This window comes from Pongo pygmaeus, chromosome 12, assembly GCF_028885625.2.
Source record: "Pongo pygmaeus isolate AG05252 chromosome 12, NHGRI_mPonPyg2-v2.0_pri, whole genome shotgun sequence".
NCBI lineage: Eukaryota > Metazoa > Chordata > Mammalia > Primates > Hominidae > Pongo > Pongo pygmaeus.
The window spans coordinates 44407735-44427775 of NC_072385.2; the positions used below are offsets into that span (position 1 = coordinate 44407735).

Genomic DNA, 20041 nt, shown 5'->3' on the forward strand with positions numbered 1-20041 from the left:
TCCTAATGTCTACAACTCTGGGACTGCCCTCAGCCAGGAAACAGAGGCCAGAAACCCGCAGAAGCTGGTACAGAGAGAGCTCTAGAGGGAAACATTGAGTAACCTTCCTATGTGACAAAACACCAGGAGTGACACTGGGGGTGCCATAAGATGAGGGAAGGTAGCACACAGTGGGGCCTATGGGCTGCCACATGACTTGCATGGTGACAAAGTGGGCTGCCACGGCTTACAGATTATGAAGGTGGATGTGCACAGTGTCTATGGAGTGGCAGAGTTGCAAGGCACACTTCTGAGAGGATCCTTGACCAGGAAGGAGAAGTGGGCTGTCTAATGTCACAGACTCACCTCATGGCAGAACCAAGAAAGAACCTCAGCGTTCTGACCTAAATCCCTGTCTTAACCCTTTGGGAGCTTAGTGGCTTCTTGACTAGGGCCATGCTGGTAGAGTGGAGGAAGAAAGTGGTGAGGTTTGCACAGAACATGTCCTGAAGCAAGGCATGCCCTGAAAGATTTTAGGTTTTTTTTTTTTTTAGACAGAGTTTCATTCTTTCACTCAGGCTGGAGTGAAGTGGTGCAATCTTGGCTCACTGCAACCCTGCAACCTCTGCCCCGCCCGGGTTCAAGCAATTCTCCTGCCTCAGCCTCCCAAGCAGCTGGGAATATAGCTGCCCACCACCACGCCCAGCTAATTTTTGTATTTTTAGTACAGATAGGGTTTTGTCATGTTGGCCAAGCTAGTCTCGAACTCCCGACCTTAGATGATCCACCTGCCTCGGCCTCCCAAAGTGTTAGAATTACAGGCATGAGCCACTGCGCCCGGCTGATTTTAGGTTCTTGTATCAGCTTGTTTGCTTGTCCTTTTTGTTTTCTTAAGTGTTTTTTATTTTTTGCAGAGAGGTGATTTTGCTATGATGCTCAGGCTGGTCTTGAACTCCTGGGCTCAAGCAATCTTCTGGCCTCAGCCTCCCAAAGTGCTGGGATTACAGGTGTGAGTCACCATGACTCGCCTTTTCTAAGTGTTGAACCTGGACTTCAGGCTGTCTTTGGGGGATTCTGGCTTGGGAAGGGGAGTCTCCTTCTCTGTTGGAGCAATAGGAAAGGCTCTGGAGGATGGATGTCACCTTCCCCTCCTCTTTCTGTCAGCCCCAAATCAGAGCTTCTGCAGTGGTGTTGCTCAGACCCAAAGCAGCTGAGGGTCAAGTCAGGGCTGGGTGGGGACTGAAACGGACTAAGGACACACAATACTTAGGTGTTATGAATTGAATAGTCCCCTCCCCTCTCTCTACCCACCACCCTAGTACCTTGGAAACAAGGTCTTTGCAGATGATCTAGTTAAGGTGAGGTCATTAGGGTGGGCCTAATCCAATATGATCAAGTCCTTGTGAAAAGGGTAGATTTGGACACAGAGATAAAGTGAGAAAGCTATGTGAATATCAGAGTTATGCTGTCACAAGACAAGGAATGCCAAAGACTTCTAGCAAACCACCAGGAGCTACGAGAGAGGCACAGAACAGATTCTCCTCCAGCCTCAGAAGGAAACAACTCTTTTGACTCCTTGATTTGACACTTTTGGCTTCCAGAACTGTGAGACAATAAATTTCTATTATTTAAGCCCTCCAGTTTGTAGTACTTTGTCACTGCAGCCCTAGCAAACCCACGCACAGATCAATAGAGTTTTAAAGATTTAGCCCTGAATTTCACACAGCAGGCTTGGGCAGCCCCTGGAGGCCGCTCTCCTAGGGTAATTGGCTGCCCCTCCAGTTCCCTCCAAATGACTCTTAAGTATAAGGCAGGTTCAGTCAGTCAAGTAGAGGGTAAAATCCTTTCTAACATCTTACCCTCTTTTGGTGAACCTGTTTCTCTTGACATTACTATCCTTGCTACCATCTTGTTCATCATCTTGTTCTCCATTTGTGATCCTTGCATCATGTGGCAATGTTTTTTTTTTTTTTTTTTTTTTTTTTTTTTCCAGTGAAAGAACATCAGTGTATCAGCACAGCAAAGATTCCAAATGCCAGGCTGGATTGCCTCCAATTACCAGGACCTCCAGGCTTCTCCTCCTTTCAAGAACTTTCTGATCCTGGATCCAGTCTAAATGTTGGTTATAAACTCACCTGACATCCACAGGGCCCTTCCAAAGTACTGTCAAATAAGTGATTCTTAAATTTAGTTCAACAAACACCAGTTGTTGGACTTGGTTGCATCCAGGATTGGTTTTCACAACAATCCCATGAGGTAGGTGGGGCTGGCACTTTGCCCCATTTTATAGATAAAGATGCCATCTCAGAGGCTCAAATGGCCTGTGCACAGCCAGTTAGGGGCAGATCTGAGACCGCATTCAAATCTGATCTACCCACAGCCAGATGGGAGATCTCTGGGAGGAAGAGGCACAGTGTAAAAAGAAGGGCTGTGCCCCCAGCAGGCAGGCATGAGGGATTCCACATGGGAGACTCCACATGGGAGTCCTGATCATAAAAAAATCCCTGGGAGCTTGTGAAGGATACAGATTCCAGGGCTCCACATTTGCTAACAAAAATCCCAGGAGGTTCTGATACAGACCACACTTAAGAAACACTTATCTAAAGCCAAGAAAGAAGAAGGAGAAGAAGAAAAAAAAAAAGGAAGCAAGGAAGAAGGAGAGGAAAAAAGAAGAAAAGAAAGATCCATTTAACAAATACTTGTGAAGCACCTAGTATATGTCTACTATGTGCTAAATATTGTTTGGAGTTGTATTCCTAGTCTGCAGGAATTACAGGAATCTTGTAATCTTTTATCCTCACAGATGCTGTCAACCTAAATCTGACCAATCACCCTGCCAAGTCGACACCCAGCATCCACTAGGAAGGTCCCTTGTTGGTTCAGAACTCCCCAGGCTTGCCAGTGTTTTTTACTCCCAGTGCCCATTGCTGTTCAACCTGGCTATCTGGCCTTCAAGCATAGGCTTCTGTGCCTGCAAGATGCCCCTAGGACCAGGCAGGTATCCCAGTGGGGAAACTCTGGCCTGAATGGCTGCATCAGGTTCCCTCAAAGGCTGCATTTCTTATTTTCTCAGTTTCCTCATTGCCAATTATCATAAAGAAAATAGAAAAGTAATTACAGCAATATCATGGGAAAGGATCAGATGTATTTCATGTTAGAGAAACTCCATATACAAAACTCAAATGTGCAAGTTGGATCAACTAAGGAAGCAATAAAAAATGTTATTGGAGAATTAGGTGAAAACCAGCAGCCCAGACATTTGTCGAGTCCTCACTCCTTATGTAGGATTTTGTGTAAGGTGCTGGGGATAGAGAGAGATCTGGAAGGTTCTTGTTCTTTTCTAGCTCAGAGGCAGGTTGTCACTGTAAGAAGCTAAGTGACATTTGTTGGAACAGGTACTGAGTACCCAGGGAGTGGAGCAGAGCAGGTGCAGTGGGAAGTCAGACAGGATGGTCACTGAAGGTGGAGGGTGTCTAAAAAGGTCTCGGGAAGGAGGTGGAGCTTGACTGAGGCTTTGTCAAGGGAGTGGGAGTGGGAAGGGTGTTCCAGGCAGCTGCATTGAATGGGCAGAGACACAGAGGTGAGAATGTACATGGTGTATTTTGGAAACAATGACTAGCTGGCTGGAACATGGGTTTGCATACGGAAATAGTGGGAAATAGGCCACGGAGGTAGGAGAAAGTCTTCTCGGATTGTAGATCAGCAGTTTGCCTGAAAATGCTTGTTAATGATTGGATTAAAAGGAAGTGCAAGGAGAAATGTGATTATTTTGGAAAATCACCAGGCTAAGTTTGTCTGAAACAGAGCCAAGAGAGGAGAGAAATCAGAACATTCTGATAAAGCGAATAACCTAGCTTTATCGCAGATTATTGCCTATCACAGATTATTGTCATGGCTTTTCCACTTAATAAAAGCACCACAAAGCCTGAAGACAACAGAGTCAGCAGGTATGCAGCTGTGGCAAGAGAGCCAAGAAGGATATGAAAACTGCCAACAACAGAAGCATGAGGTCAAGCCAGGGGAGGATGGAAGTTTCATGCACAAGTGAATAAAATGCCCTAAAACGTATACATCGAGTGCACTTTACTCAGACGTTCTGATGGCACATTGGAATTAACACCATAGCTTAGCTTCTCTTGTCAACCCCTGCAGTTGGGCTGAACCCTGACCATGTTCCCATTGCTGTCTCCTTCACCCAGGGCTGACTGCTGGTGCCTGGAACCTGCACACCCTCCTGGGACTCTGCATCTCTGCTGGGGCTGGTTTCTCCTCTGAGCCACCTTAAGGAATCCCACCCTGACCCGGTCACAGCTCAGCATGCCTCCCTCTACTACTTGCTCAGCATTTTGTGTCTATCTAGACTGAAGCCTTTGCTTTCTCTCTGTGATTGTGGTGAAAGTTCAGTTTGCTTTCCTCTCTCTAGAATGTCAGCACGAAGGCAGAGGCATGGTCTCCTGAGTTCCATAACCCCAAAGCCTAACTCCCTGCCTGCCACACTGAGGGGCTCAGTAGACATTGACTTACTAAATTGAATAGTTGAGTAATAATGCTCTTTGAAATAATTTGGAGTTAGATCTTGAGCCTTGTGCGGCCAGGGGATGCATGAGGGCACATCATAAAAACTGAAGGTAACTGAGCATGCCAGCGGTTGGGGTGAGAAATTTGCATGGAGCACTCCAGACACAGAGGCAGCAAAACCCAAGTGCTGGGGAGTCAGAGTGAGAGAGTGAAGGGGCACTGAGTGCCTCTTTAGGAGCTGGATCAAAACCTGAGATGATCTGGCCACATGGTGCAGACTGAGCACGCACTTGGGAGAGAAATGGGCCGGGAGGAGAGGAGAGAGGTTCACCACAGGACAGTGGATGGCTGGGAATAGAAGCCCTCCCCATGGTGGAGTATCAGTCTGTGAAGCTGAGAGCAAGACAAAAGAAATCATGACTTCTGTGGGTAGCTGGGATGGAAACCTCAGGGGTGACAGGGTCTTTAAAGGAAATCTCAAGGAGGGCATCATGTTCCGGGTGTGTTCCAGGGATGCTGAGTAAGAAAAGACCACCTTTTCTGTATGTGTCTTTACTCTGCCACAAGGCACCTGGGCTCCTAAATGACCAACACACATGTGCTATACTGGTGCCAGGAAAGAAGGGTGTTTTGTAGGAAAGTCAAGGTGAGAGGAGGTGCCCAGGACTTGGCTCCTTTCTTTGAAGGGTGATGGTGTAAATTCTCCATGCTGGGGATACTACTGATGGATGGAGGCGTGTCGATCTCATCATTTCACAGAGTGGGGAGCTATGGCCACGACGTGCCTATCACACAAGTCCAGCCTCACGTCAGCTGGACACCAGCTGTTCTGACACTTGTCAGCACATGGGGCACCCGGAAGTTCACGGTGTTCTGCAAAGAACGCCACAAAACAGTGAGCTCAACTTCTTGAAAATCATAATGTGTAGCTAAGTCCAATCCCAGATCCTAAAAATAATATGAGGTATAGTGGCCATTGAACAGAAAAAATTTACATCTTAAACTTGAAGATAAGTACAAGTGTACCTTTTTCTACCACTGTTGTTCAGTTTTATTACATTGATGAGCACCTCTGCCCACCCTATGGGGTAACACTGTTTGAGAATCACTGATTTATGAAAGTTATATAAATATTGGCTGATCAAATGTACAAAATTTGCATGATGGCACCATATTGTGTCTAATAGTGACAAATACAGTTCATGTGGGTGGAGAAATAAGCTCGGTGTTGCGCATGCGACTGTGGTTTGTGTTCACGCTTCTCCTTTAGAGTGTAGTAGACAGAGCATGCCTGAACTGCCTGGGGCTGAGGGGTCTCAGGCACAGAGTTGCCCAGGAATTCTGAGTAAGGACAGAATGTTAGAGAGAATAACCTGAGCTGAGCCGAGAGGCCCACCCATGCTAGCTGGCAGCCACCTGCCTTCAGTGCTTCATTCTTGGGGGAACTTGAGGCCAGTTCTTGAGTGGATGAGTCCTGCCACTACTGCTGCTTCCCACTTGGTAGCTCTGTCCTCATCTGGGAAGAGCCACTGTGAACCCCAGAGACCTAGTGGTGCTAGGGGCTGATGCAGGCAAATGACTGGCTGCCCCTCGATCTTATGTGAAAACAAGAATGCTGGACCGAAAGGTCTCTACAGGGCTCCATGGCTACCCATGACCCATAACTTCAGTGAGGGGCTAGGGGCCAGGAGGGGCTTATGGTTGGACACTGGTATTCCTCTACTCAGACCTTAAACCACAGGTTGCTAGAACAGGGAGGTCACATGTCAGTGACCTCATGCCTAAATAGATGCACAGCACAGAGCAGATTCCTGGATAGCTTACACCCTACTTTCCCCAGTGCATCAATTATGACTTCCTTTCTAGCAACTGTGAGTACAGCCAGGACTCATCAATCACACCTGTAACTTCCCAGCTGCATTTCTCAGGGTCTCTGAGAGCAGGTCCTTCTCTGGTCTTTTTAAATCACCCACAGACCTAGGACAGTCTTCTGCACATACTTGTATATTTTAAAGGCTTACTTTTTGTATGTTTATGTGTGTGAGATGGGGAATATTGTATTCATGTGTGCATGTGTATGTCTGTGAGTACTGTGGTCTGTGTGTGTAATTGGGTATGAGTGTGTTTGCCATATGGATACAGGGGACTACAGCGAGGACAGCCAGGTGTCCAGGCTATAAGATCTAAGGAGGCACTTGCTCTCAGGGCCAACCCTGCCCTTGCATGAGCCCGAGAGAGAGAGCCTCCTGGAATTTTGCACCTTGAGTGCCTTCCTGCTTCACCCTAATCCCCTCTGGTTGTCTGTATGTTTGGATGTGAGTGTTGTACATATGCTGTGTATGTGTGTGCATGCATGTGAGTGTTCATGGGTGTGTGTCTGTATGTCTCAGCAGCTGTCACTGGGCTTCCCAGTCCCTGTCAGCAGGCGAAGGAGGCCCCTTCATTTCCTTGGGTCCTGCTTATGTAGCACAGGCCACAGCAAAGGCTCCGTGGGTTGGGTCAGCCCTCACTCTAACTCAACATGCCCTGGAAGTTACCACAGGGTCATGGAAAGAGTCCTGGTGATGAGATGGAGTGTCTGCTCTGCCACAAGGCAGAGTTTCCTCACTGGCAGTTTCCTCACTGGCAAAATGTGGTGACAGAATCTCATCTGTGAGCCCCCTCCAGCCTTGAACAACTCTGGATCTAGGTAGACCAGCATAAGGAAAGCCTATGAAGCTTCTGAGATGTGCGAGGCATACATTCTCCCAGGTACTCAAGTAGCTCAAGTCTGGAAGCTGCAAGCCACTGAGATCAAGCCTTCTCCAAAAATTGGACTGCAAGGCATGCCATATGAACAGAGTGCTAGGAGACCTTGGGGAGGTGGGGAAGAGGAAGAGGAATCATGGACAGCTTCACAGGGAGGTGGCTTTGGAGCTGGGTTGGGTGAGGACAGCTGGAACGTGGGCAGCAGGTGACCAAGTGCTTTGCAGACATGGCATGGGCCCCACCCAGGCCCTGAGGAAAGGAGAGTCTCAGGACAGCAACTATGTCACTGTAAGCAGGACCCTTGAAAGCAGGTGCCACCTGCAAAAGGGGGAGCCCTGAGGCCCAGGCAGGCCTGTCACAGTGTGGGGCACCTGTCTAGACAGCCCCATCCCAGCAGTGGGGGTGGGCCATGGGCCATGGGGACCTTCCTGGTATGGGGTACTGCCATGTCCCCAGGGAATATGGGGGGCCCAGGAAGGTCCCCAATGCTCGAAGGACCCAGGTCTTTTCATACTGCCAAAGAGATGTAAGGCCTGGAGAGGGGAAAGTTTGCATATCTGTGAAGGCATGGAACCTAGGCATTGGAAGTGTCCAGTAAGCATTTTCATTTGGCAGAAGTGTCTCCATGGCACTTCTACCTACAGCCCTGCCACATTTTGCCACAAACTGTCCAGCAGCCCTGAGATGGAGCCCCAGTGTAGACCGTCATGGAGCACACTGGCTCTGGAACAATGAGGAGCAGACTTGAGAAAGCCAGATGGGGTTTATCTGTCAACAGCCACAACATAGTTGTGCTGGGGTGGCTGTTCAAGATAAATGACCTTTGGTGCTCCTGCCAAATGAGTTGTTAGTGTTCAGTCCTTTTCCTACCACTGAGTTGTTTTCTCTGATCATTCTTCCTCCTGGTTCTGCGGGTCTGCCTTCTTGAAAGGGAAGAGCAAGACTCCAGCTCCCTGCCCTGTAGAGGTGCCTTCTACCTTGCTCAGTGTTGAAGCAAAGGAGCAAAGCAAAGCTTAAGTCAGAGATTTGGTGCTCAGCTAATCACAGAGACTTTTAAATGTCAACCAGGGTTTGCTATCAGGCCAAAGCTGGATTATTATTACCCAAAGTAGAAAACTATGAGACAGAGGCAGGTGGGGAGGGAGGGAGACAGAAGAAAGCAGAAGGCAGAGGATTTGTGGATTTAATTTTTTAAAAATAAATATATGATTCAGTGTCAATTAAAAACAAGTACTCCAGGCAAGTCTTCCTGCAGTCCTGTCTTAGCTGCACACACAGCATAACTGCAAACCCACTTGAGCTCATTTTTGCTCAAAGACCAATTCTATTAAACCCTTAGAATGTTCTGGATTTCAACACACAGTCCACAGACAGCCATTCTATCAAAAGCTTAGTGTTTTCCCTATGAGTGGGTTTTCTGGTAAGGTGAACTAAGGCATCCTTTTCCATTTCAGGCTGTGGTAACAGCAGATAACAGCCGCAGAGGTCATAGCCAACACTTTCCATGCGTCCCTTCATTTAATCCCAGTACTCCTAGGTGGTAGATCTATTATTTCGTCCACATGAAATATTCAAAAGTCTGTCCTAAATTTTAAATGGAATGAAGTACTGGGTTGCAAGTTACTGGTGGCCGTTTCACAGGAAATACTATGACAATGGGACTTTGGGAATGTGTTCTGGAGACTCTGCTCCCTGGTGACTACTACATGGAGCACAGAAAAGTGTCTTGAGTGGCAGCTATGTGCCAGGTGAGGAGACAGGTTTTACTCAGATGACTTCCCAGAAGCCCTGCAGCATCCCCATATTTTATAAAGACGAAGTACAAGCCGAGAGAGACAACTGACTTGACTAAGTTCACATAAAAACAGCAAGGTCTGGGCCAAGACGGAAGCCCGGGCTTCGCCTTCTTCTTCTGCCTGCAGGGCAGGGGCTTTCATCCTGGCTTCATGCTGATTTCAAAAGCCTCTCACTCTCTTGACACCTCATGGCCCCTGAGTTTATCCCAAGAATAATAGTTCTACTGTCCTCCTGGAGATGCTGAAGAATCAAAACTGCAACACACAGAGGGCCTGGTGTGCGCAAACACTGTAGTACACACCGATGACAGCAGATTAAGCCATTTCTCTCCTAGGTGCGTCACCCAACCAACTCCTGGACCCTTCTGCTGTGCTGCCCCGACAGTCACAATATGTCCTAGTGGACTAATTAGCACTAACTACCCAGGTCACCCCAAGGCCATTTAAGAAAACAAATAAAAAAGACAAAACCAATGAGTATTGTGGCTGAAGACGACGAAAAAAAGTTAAAAGCAGGGAGGAATGAATTATTTTTTCTTTCTCAATCTCTCCCTCTGCTTAAACCAAAGACAGGTTTTCATCTGACAGCCCGGGAGCTAAGCAGCTACTTTCTACATGAAAAAGTGAAAACATTAAAATAAAATCCCTTTCTTTCAAGCTAACGTTCTAAAACTGAACCTCTGCAGAGGCTCCAAAAGAGAAATGCCTTGCTTTTAAGCCCCTGAGTGAGAGGGATCCTGAGGAAGTGGCAGAGGGGATGAACCTAAGCTTTGGGACATAACAATCGGCACCTCCAGTGGCCACCACTCCTAGCTATGCTGCCTGTGGATGGGGCCCCCAGTGCTGGCCCCTAACAGCATGGTGAAGCCTCCCCAGCAACTCTGAAGCTGTTTGCTTCACATCCAAGATGAACCTAGGCAGGGAGGCTGAGTGTGCTTGGGAGATACCAAGTTAGGGAAGTTCCTCAGGGTCCTTCAACTTGTGGTGCCTGAAGATAGCTGCTTTTTTTCCAGTGCAGATGGAGACACGGCAGCCTTGGGGGGATGTGTGAAAGTAAGACCCCCCTCCCTCTGCCTTTCCAAGTGGCTGATCATCTCCTTCCTTCTCATAGCTACTTCTAGGAGAGGCATCCAGGCAGGAACCACTTCTCCATTTCACAGATGGGAAGACTGAGAACCATACTGGAAAAGGGCGTATTTTAATTAAACTGGAGAGTGGGGAACACTGATGAGGAAAGCAAGCTGATGGACTGAAGGCCCTGCCTGTCACTGCCAGCATGGGCACTTGAGCCTTCTTATCAAGGGTTCTGATGGGAGGTTCCACTAGGATTCCAGGTGTCGATCATCTAGTAGCTGAGTTCTGATGAGCTGGACTTTGGGTGGTTGAGGTAGGGAGCAGTGGGAAGGGGAATTGAAGTCATATCAACCTCTTTGAACACCAGTTCCTTCCCCTCTCTTCTATAAAAATGTCAGTAGTGATACCTGCCTGGCAGAGTTGTGAGAATTAAATGAGATGATGAATACGTCTGCTCTCAGCACCACACCACACCTGTGGCAGTCCTCAGAGAGAAGAATCACAGCTTCCATTCATTGAGAGCTCACTAAGTGCCAGGTATGCTCAGCTCTTGTGCAGATGTTCTTTTTCTTTGGATGTAAATGTGACATGGGCAGAGCAGGAGGAGCTGTGAGTTTGGCTGGGCTGAGCCATAGGGATTGCCGGCGTCTTGTATGGCATTCAGGACTATGGAGGGTCCACGGGAAGAAACACAGAAACGGAACCCAAGTATCCTTGGAGGACTCTTGGACTTTCTTCTCCTTGATCTTAGACATGCCTCAGTAAAGAGATGCTGGTTTCTACCCAGACCCATTCCTGGGGAAGGACCCCCCAGCCAAGCAAGGTAAAGTCTAGACTCAGTGACGTGAATTAGAGGTTTAAGACAGAAACCTTCCCATGAAGATTTTTCTGGCCAGTGGCTTATATAAGAGAAATTTGCTCATCGTATTTCTATCTGGCCAAGGGAGGAGTCTAGAGGGGCTTTCAGCAACCCAAAAAGTCTTGTCAGCCCTAACTCTGGACCTAAGGAAATAATTATGAATACTCAAGATCTATTTAAAAGTGTCATTACTGTAGATAAACAAAGAAGGTTGATGCTTCTTCCTACTCCACCTCGCTGCAGAGACTCCATCCACCCCAGGGTCACTAACCACTGACTGGATGAACTGGGATTGGTGTGGGAGAGTGGAGTTTTCAGGAGCCAAGAGACTCCTGGATTGTCATGCTCTGTACTCCTTCCCCACAAAAGGAACGTCTAGAACTCCTGCTGAAAGTAGTCATTGTCTGCATTTCCTAGGCAGAATATGTTAGCTCCCTCCCCAGAAGAACCTGGGCGAAGGTGTTCCAATCTGCATTCGGAAAGAATCCCTCCTGCAAAGAACTCTACACCCTCTAAGAGAAGACAACATGAGGGCACATTCTCCTCTCTTAGAGGGTGTTTTCAATACTAAGTTCTATCTCTGAAGAGAATGAGGACCCGATGGGGGCCAGTGCACCAAGTTTTCAACTAAAACAAAAGCAAAACTAATCTGCAGTCTTGAAGGTGGGCTCATTCATTCCCCTGCCCCCACTTTTTAAAACATTTTTTTTTTCTTAAATGAAACAGTTTCTTTTATCTTTTGGCTTCTCGCGTACTCAGAACCATAGAGCTCAAAGCTTCTCAGCTCAACGGAGAACTCAGCACTTCTTGGACTGATAAATAGAGCAGCTTTAAAATGCTTAGAACTGAAGACAGACCAACTGTGGCGAGAGAAAGTAAACACATCCATGCACCAGTCAACCCTAGCAAGCTCCTCGCTGAGATTACAAACTGCAGTTCCTGCCTGAGCTGGAGAGGATGCTGGAGCAGGCTGAGGGACCAGAACCACAAAGCAGCCCTGGCTTAGCTCTGGCTTAGCTACTTGTGCCCCAGAAGAGCTGGGTCCTCAGGGAGTCTTCTTGGGGCCCGGTTTGGATGTTCCTAAGCATAGAAGACTCTGCCAGTGTGTCCCTCATTCGTTTCACATTTGGAAATGTACCAAGAGAAGCGGGAACCAGCTTTACTCTTTCTGATCTAGATGGGACTCCTTTCCTTTGCACCCAAGCTCTCTGTGTACAGGTGAAACTTGCCAGTGAGAGACTTGGAATTTCTCACAAAATAGAATGTGGTAACGACATAATTTGATATGAATATTTGAGGAACTTTATCTATGGACAATATATACTTTAAACATCCCCCTCCCCAAGTCACACACACAAATTGTTTTTATGAGAACCAATTAATAAATGCTAATTCATTCAGGCATATCTTCACTAAATTACTGTTTCATTTAATTGCAGGGGAATTTTCCATTACTAAACTCTCCCTTGCTGATTTTTTTTTGCATTATTTATATATTCTTTCAATTTCACTAATAGTGAGGTTGGTATGTGATATTATCTGATGTTTGTACGTCTTAAATTTATTTTTCATTTAAAATATTTCCTCATTCTTGCAGCTCCACATAATCTGGGAGAAACATCAATAAAAGCAGGCAAGATTTTACAATAAATGATTGAAAAAGGCACTGGCTGAAATTAACCTGACAGGAATGCATCCTGTGTGATTGTGTTTCTCTCATTTCAGACGTGCGTGTGTGTGCATGTGTGTGCGTCTCTACTTCGGGTTAATGTGGGAATGCTTTCCTATATCAATAAGTCACAAGTCGATCTATGAAAAGATTGTGTGTGCAAAATAGAGATGAAGACCACAGGGGCTTTAATAATAAAATAAACATAAACAACACTCGAATCTCTTTATAAATCCCAGAGCACAATGTACGTTTTCTTACTTCCTTTTCATGGACCCCAAATAAAGACTTTGACAGCCAGATATCCAAGATCCGGATCAGCCAGCTTCCTAAAATTCTGCCTCTTTTTTTTTTTTAAGGTGTAGAAAAATGGGGGTATCCCGTGGTGGTTAGGGGTTGCTTAGAGACTGTGGTAGAGATTTGGTGTTAACAAAAATGTGTTTTGAAAGCAGGATTTCAATTTTCTTATACTGAATGGCAAACATTCCATGCACCTGGCTATCTTCATTTCTGAAATAAATGCTTTCATTTTATTATCTCCAGCTACCTTCTCCCTTTCTTTCCTTTCCACCCCCATTGCATCCTTTCAGTGTCTTTCTTTTTCTCTTTGTTCTTTCACTCCTTTCTCTCTCACAGCAAAATGTTCTGGAGGATGTGAATGATTAAACTGTTTACTCCAAGGTTTAGGTATGAAAAGGCATGTCACTGTAAGTAAAGTTTCACCTTTATACCCAACTCCATCAATAATTACAGAACAAGGATGACTATTAGTAAATCTTTCTTACAATTGGCTCTTACAAAAATGATTTCATTTTTTCTGGGCATACCAAGTTTGACAGATTTTACTTTTCACAAAAATTATTTACACAGCAGAGGAACCTGCTCCAAAATGAAGGCAGCATATAAAGGGTCTTTGAGTGTATCCATAGGAAAATGAATACCTATAAAATGCATCTCAATAAATTAGAGATTTGAGGCCATAAATAGAACGTTTTGACATATTATATTAGTAGATGCCCTCTAATTGAAACCAAAGTGTCCCTTAATAATTAAAATTCCATGAGATTGATTTTTTATTTGGTTTCCTTCACTTCCTTTGTCTTCTTCAACAAAATTAGGCAGAGTCCTTTTGGGGGTAGACTGATAAAATTAATTAACTTCCCTTCCACCCCCAAAAAGTTCCAAATAAATGCTTCCAATAGACATCAAAAAAGTGTCAATTAGAAATAATTACTTCTTATCAATCAGTGGGGCAATTAAAGTGACAAAGCTTAAAAAGATACTTATCTTAAAACTAATTCACAAGGTAGCTAAATTATCTCCTAATTAACTTGCATTGTGGAAGGTGGGGGGGATAAACCATCTTGAAACAAAGATGAATTGATGAACCCCAATACCTCTTTATGTTCCTCAAAGCTGCTTCCATTCCCCGAAACCTTATTTTTCAATCCAGGCAGGAAACTTGGGAAGAAACCAGATCCTTTTCAAATGCATTTATGCCCCTTTCCTCAATTCTAAAACCAAGAGGAAGGAATGGGGCTTTAGATCTCACATCAGGGAAGTTAGAGACATCGTCCTCTGCCTTGTCTTATTTTACCACTTGAATGAACTATTTTCAGGACCGGTGGGAGTGGGCTGGGACAAGTTATTTAAGATAACTTTTAATGATAGCCAGCCTGCTTGCTTTTACAAAACTCTCTTCCTCATTGGTACAGTATTGTTTTCACTTTAATATATATGTGGCATTTATCATTTCTTCTGCATCTTTGAATTTTTTTAAAAAATGTTTTTGCTTTAGAGAATTTCGTCCCTGATGCAACAAAAATAGCGATTTTAAGGAACGTTCAGCCCATCGCTGACCTGCGCACGTTAGAATGATTCGCGTTCAACATTCCTTCAGAATAAAGTTGTAGGAAAGACGATGTTAAGACTCTCTGCAAGGCAAGACCAGCCAACGACTAGGCGAGAGAGCCGTGGCAGGCTGGGCGGCGGAGGCCGCGCAAGAAAGTTTTCTTGAGCGTCTCCGGTTATTGGGAAGGGTGCGCTCGGCCTCGCTCCCGCGAAAAGCCGTGTGGCTGCCTGCGTCCCACGCTCTGCTCAAAGAAAACTTACAGGGGAGCTCCCTAAGCACTGCCGAACTCAGGAATAGAGGTGCCTGGGGAAAAGGGGGAAGCTGCTAAAACCTGACAGAAAATGGGCTTGTAAAAACAAGAGGGGTCCGCTTATGAATTTAGCTCCAATTACAGACAACAGTGTCAGGTAAACTGATCAGAAAGACAGACGGCCTCTCCCTCAGGTTTGCCGAGGGAGGGTTCAGAAAAGAAACAGGGAGCGCCTTCAGCAGTCTATGCTGTTATAGGCCATTTTCTTGTTTTATTAGCATTTAAATTAAACTATGAGAAGAAAGTCTCATCCTCCCTCCCTCGCTGCTTTGTTTATTTGTTTTGGAAAGGGGGTAGAAGAAGCCCCTCTGTGTTCCCGAAAAGAAGAAAGGGGAAAAAAATTACCTGGTAGGTCCAGGGGCAGAGGGCTCCCTCCCAAAACTCAAGCGCTATTTGCATCCGAGCTAATGGGAAAGCGCGCATCTCATCATCTGGGACTGTTACTGATTAAAACTACAGTAAAAATAAATTGTGCCTTTTTTATTCTTTGCATACTGTATTCCCATTTATTCTAATGAGTACTTCTAGAATGAAAATAAGTAGCCGCGAAAAAAAAAAAGCTCATGTGAGGGACGGGGACATCGTCTCATTTCTTGGGCAGCGACAGAGAGTAAGGGTCCAGCCTGGCCACAGTAAATTTGATTTCCGAGAGCACCCACTCCTCCTGCCACTGCCGGAAGGGTCAGGGGAAGGTTAGGAGGAAAGATGGATCTCCAGAGCCGAGCAGAAGTGTCATTGGACCAGCCTGGCATGGGACTGGGCACCGGGCACTGCACATTAGGCCTCAGGGATGGTCCTGGCGATGTCTGGTATAGTACCACGGTTTGGCTAAAGATTAAGGGACTAAAACCTGATCCTGACCTTAGAAAGTGGCCTAGGAGCGCTCGTGTTTCCAGGGCGCGGACCGTAAAGAGGTGCCAGGGAGCTCTGCTCGGTCCCAGGGCTCGCCAACCCCGCCGCGCCGGGGAATGGCTGCGAGGGCTCTACCCTGAGGCCCTTGAAGGGACCCCGCGCCTTTTGGGGGCAGCCAGACGATTCTGGCCCAGGTCTCTGAGGGGAATGGGGGCCGGGAGGGAGCATTAGTCTGCAGCTCTAGAAAGAACTCGAGTGAGAAATCTTCCGGCGCCCCAGGGGGTTCCCGCTCCCCTCCTAGTTGAGCCATGGCCCTGGGACTGGAGACTGCGCCGCACAGCCCGGGCCCCGCGGTGCGCTTGGCTAAATAGAGATCTCAGCCGCGCTCCGCGCCCGATCCGACCCTCCTTATTATAACAAATGTCCCGTTTGCAGAGCGGGACTTCATATTCGCGGAGAATTCATTCTGAAATATTGATTTCCTCTCACTTCGCCGGCCCAAATCGATAGCGATGCGCCCTGGCCCCATAAATCGCCTTCTCTGAAGCCGGCCGGGCTCCATCCATCACTGCGGGCCGCGCTGCGCCTCCGCCGCTGTCCACACTCGCTGCGCGCCGGGAAGGCTGCACCCACCAGCCCCGACCCTGGAGCTCCTTCCCAGCAAAGACCCTGCCCAGCCCTGGCCGGGAAGGGGGAAAACAGGCATCGCGGCCTGGGAGCTTGAGTGTTTTTGAAGGCCCCGCTTCCGGGCGCAGGTGGGGAGGGGGTTTTGACTCCGCAAGCAGCTTAGTCCTCACCAGCCGGACGCCCAGCGCACGGCTCCCTGCCTGCCCGGTGCTGGGCCAGGATGAGGCGGAGAGCACCTGAGTGCGCTGCCGGATCCCAGGCCCGGGACCACTGGCTCTATTCCCGTTGGCTTGAGAGATGCGGGGAGCTCACAGTCCAGCCAGGGGAGTCACTGGGAAAGACTGAGCGCACCCGAGGAAGAGGACTTAGAGGTCGGGGACGGGGAAATGGCAAGTCCTGCACTGGTGCAGCCCAGGGACAGAGCACGAAGAATGTCCACACTAATGCGCCATGCAAGGCTGGGAATGGAGCTCAAAGGAAATCCCCTCTAACTCCACAGAGATCCCCTCACCGTTCCCTGTGGTCCCTCGAAACCAGGGAAGGGCGGCTCAGCTGGCCGAGTGGAACCCCAGTGCCCGAGAACAGCGAGGCGGCTCCAGCGGAGGGCCAGGCCCCAGGCGCCCCCAGCTGGGTCCCCACGCGGGTGGGTCCCGCGAATCCCGTGCTTACGCTCCCGAGATACAACCACACGAGCGCATGCACCGACGCTCGGCGGCGAGGGGGCTCGGGGTCCTGACCACACCGCGTTCTTACCAGATCTGATGGAGTTGTGAGGCATCGCCGGGGAGTCTCTCGCAGCCCGCGGAGGGCTCGGGGCTTACTCACGTAGGTCCCGGCCTCGCCTGCAGCTGCCCTGCACAAACCCAGGAGAAGGGCATGAGATGCGATGAGATTCGATGCCTGCATCCTCAGGCCCCCTCCCCAGGCGTTATGCTTTACACCTGCATCGTCTGCCAGGAGTAGGAGGATTTTTAGGCGAAGTAGGGCCAACCTCAGCCTAGCCTAGCTAACAGGCTTCCCGGAAGGATCAAGGATTGGGGGTGCGCTGAAGAAGCTCCAGACTCCAACCTCCGTGCCCACTCCCTCCGCTCTCCCAGTCTTATGCCGTTTAACTTGGGAGGCAAAAGGCTGCCAGGCTTCCTGGGACCCTCTCCTTTCTTCCATCCCCCCGTCCTCACTGCCAGCCAGCTTCCAGCTAACCCCTGGGTGACATACCTGGCCGGCCGGCTGCAGGCCCTCACTTCTTGGGTCCGCCCGCGAGGGTGCCCTGGGCCCCGTGTCTCTCCTCCTTCTGAAGTTTGTTCCCATCCACCGGGCATCACCGACCGGTTTTATCCCGCTGAGGCCCTGGGAGATGGGTCTGACGAGGCTCGCAGGCCGTGGATTGGCTGGCTGGGTGCAGGGGGGTGCGGGAGGGGGAGGATTTTGCAAGGGGGACATGGCTGAGTGGACTCAGGAGTTAGAAACACTCGCTGGGAGCTTCTGTTTCCAGCGGAGGGAAGAGGGAGGCAGCTGAGCCCTAACTCAGCAGGCCTAGAAATATTGGAGGAGTGGGGAACAGAGGCCTAGAAGCCTGAGGATGAGGCTCTCTGGGTCCTCCTGGGTCACTGACCACCAGAAGTGAGAGGGATGGTCTCTGTAGGATGCCCTTCTTGCCCCCTGTCACCCCTGGTTTGCTCACCGGGAAGCAGCCTTTTCTTTTGTAAAAGGAAGGAGGGAACTTCTGTTTTATGCCTGATTCTTTAGGTAGAGCCTGCTTTCAGGGCTGTAGGCAAGATGCTATTACCTTCTCACCACAGCTATGACCTCTTCCAGGGAAGAATCTTGAGCAGCACCTGAAGCCATTCTCTCTGTTCTACACAGATAGCGTCCACACCCTTGCATTGTTAGGCTAAAAAAGTTGTCACATAACCCATTCCATAGCAACTCCTCGCCTCTCTCCTCTGGAGCACACAGGCAGACACCTGTCCTCTTTCTTGCTTCTTGAGGATTTTGAACTTGGAAGAAGAGTTCAGGGGAAGGGCATTGAGGGCCTAGACTTCACCTCTGTGTGGAAAGGCCTTAGAAAGGAACAGGACTGAGCTGACCTCTGGCCTGGTCTGTAGGAATCAACAGCCTCAGCAATATGGGGGCTTGCGTGTGGTTAAGAAGGGGTCCACCAGTGGGAATGACGGCAGGGTTGGTGAGCCCTGGGACCGAGCCGAGCTGCCTGGCACCTCTTTACCTTAGTGATGGCAAAAGCTGCCCCCTCCTTCCTCATAGTTCTCTCAGTCGGGGAGTCGGGGTACATGTAAGATTGTGAGTGGGTATGAGTGAGCAAATGTCCTGGAACACTGGCAGGCCTGGGGGTCAAGGCCTGGATGCTCCCCCAATCTTTGGCCAGACCTCTGGACTCAGGATTACAGTCTAGAGGACAGCCATGCCCTTTTCAGAGATGGCTCTGCAGGCCTGGTGGGGTTGTTCTGGGACAGGAGGCTAAGGAGCCAGTGGGAGGGGAGCGAGGCGGGGGCAGGGGAAACTGGGATATTCAGGGGGATTGGATGTGTGTGTGTGTGTATGCACACATGTACACGTGTGTGAAAACACATGAACTATTTTTCTGAATTAAAAAACGTTTTCTCTTTCATGTCAATCCACAACTTCCTTCCACCCATCTCTCAATTTAGGAGAAATGAATCATCTTGTGAAAAAAGAGAGAAGAAGATGTGTGTCCCTAAATGTTTCCTCCACATTTGCAAAGAGGGGCTGTAAACAAAAATAGTTGGTGCTTCATCATTTTAAATGTTTCTCTAAAACTGTAATTTTAAATTGCTCTGTGGTTTTCAAAGCTCCAGATTCCTAACTTCTCTGGCAGTCCCTCCCAGAGAGAGACAATCCAAGGGTGTTGGGATGGAAATGGATCTTGGCATAGGTCCTCCGGACCCCATGGGACAGTTTGCTGCCCTAGATTGTGTCCTTCTGCTGCAGGGGAGGTGTGGAGTGTGGCAGCTACAGCAGAAACTCTCTTTGTCTCCCCAGGATTCCCTCCCACCAGGGAGGCAATGCTCCAGGGTGAATCTAATACGCCCTCATTTCAAACAGCTCTGACAACCTTAGAGATTCTACCCAATCTAAGGTTCTGATATGTACCAATAACCATCGACTCTCATGCAGTCATTCTTGCCTATGCACATCTTTTCTGCCCAAGCAATGAACCCTCTCCCTTTCCCATCCCCTTTTTGGGCAAAATTTCTTAGAGGACAAATCCAGCAAGTTATCAGAACATTCCTGTCCCATTTATAAGCTTATCTTTAAAATTTCATTTTAAGGTAAAAACAATGTGCACTGTTCAAGGTTACTCCTCAGGGAAAAACACACCCCACACCTTGACAGTACCTCTTCTCCAGACTGCAGGTGACATAGCAGAGGACCAGAAGACTCAGCAGAGAAGATCTAGGACCAGCAAGAAGTGAGAATGCAGTGAACTTCTGCTGCAGAGATAAACACAGTCCTCCTGGACTGACCCTGCTTCTAATTAGAATCAGAAATCAGGCCTGGGTTCCTTGGTACTTCCTAATTCTCTGAGACCAAGGCCAAGGAAATGTCATTAACTAGTACTTTAACTCTGTCTCTTTGGCATCAGTCTCCTCCTCTGCAAAACGAAAGGTTTGAAATACATATATTTTTAAAATCACCTATTATCACAGTATTTTTTCAAACTTAAAATCCATGATCATTTTAGTTAAGAATAAAAATCATATGCCTTCCTTTGATGATA

At 48.0% G+C, this 20041-nt stretch overlaps 1 protein-coding gene across 4 annotated transcripts in view; it reads right to left on the bottom strand.

The window, feature by feature from the left end:
- PAX8 (paired box 8) overlaps positions 1–17590 on the bottom strand; it is a 62866-nt gene extending 45276 nt beyond the window's left edge. For 3 of the 4 annotated variants that reach the window (XM_054476047.2, XM_054476046.2, XM_054476044.2), the window contains exons 1-2: positions 17500–17584; positions 17038–17137 (exon numbers count right to left, since the gene is read on the bottom strand). In XM_054476047.2, coding sequence (XP_054332022.1) covers positions 17038–17062 — 25 coding nt within the window. In that variant the 5' untranslated portion in view covers positions 17063–17137; positions 17500–17584. Of the gene's footprint in view, positions 1–17037; positions 17138–17499 lie in introns of all 4 variants that reach the window. The other variant, XM_054476045.2, reaches the window with a different exon arrangement.
- Positions 17591–20041: the final 2451 nt, after the last annotated feature.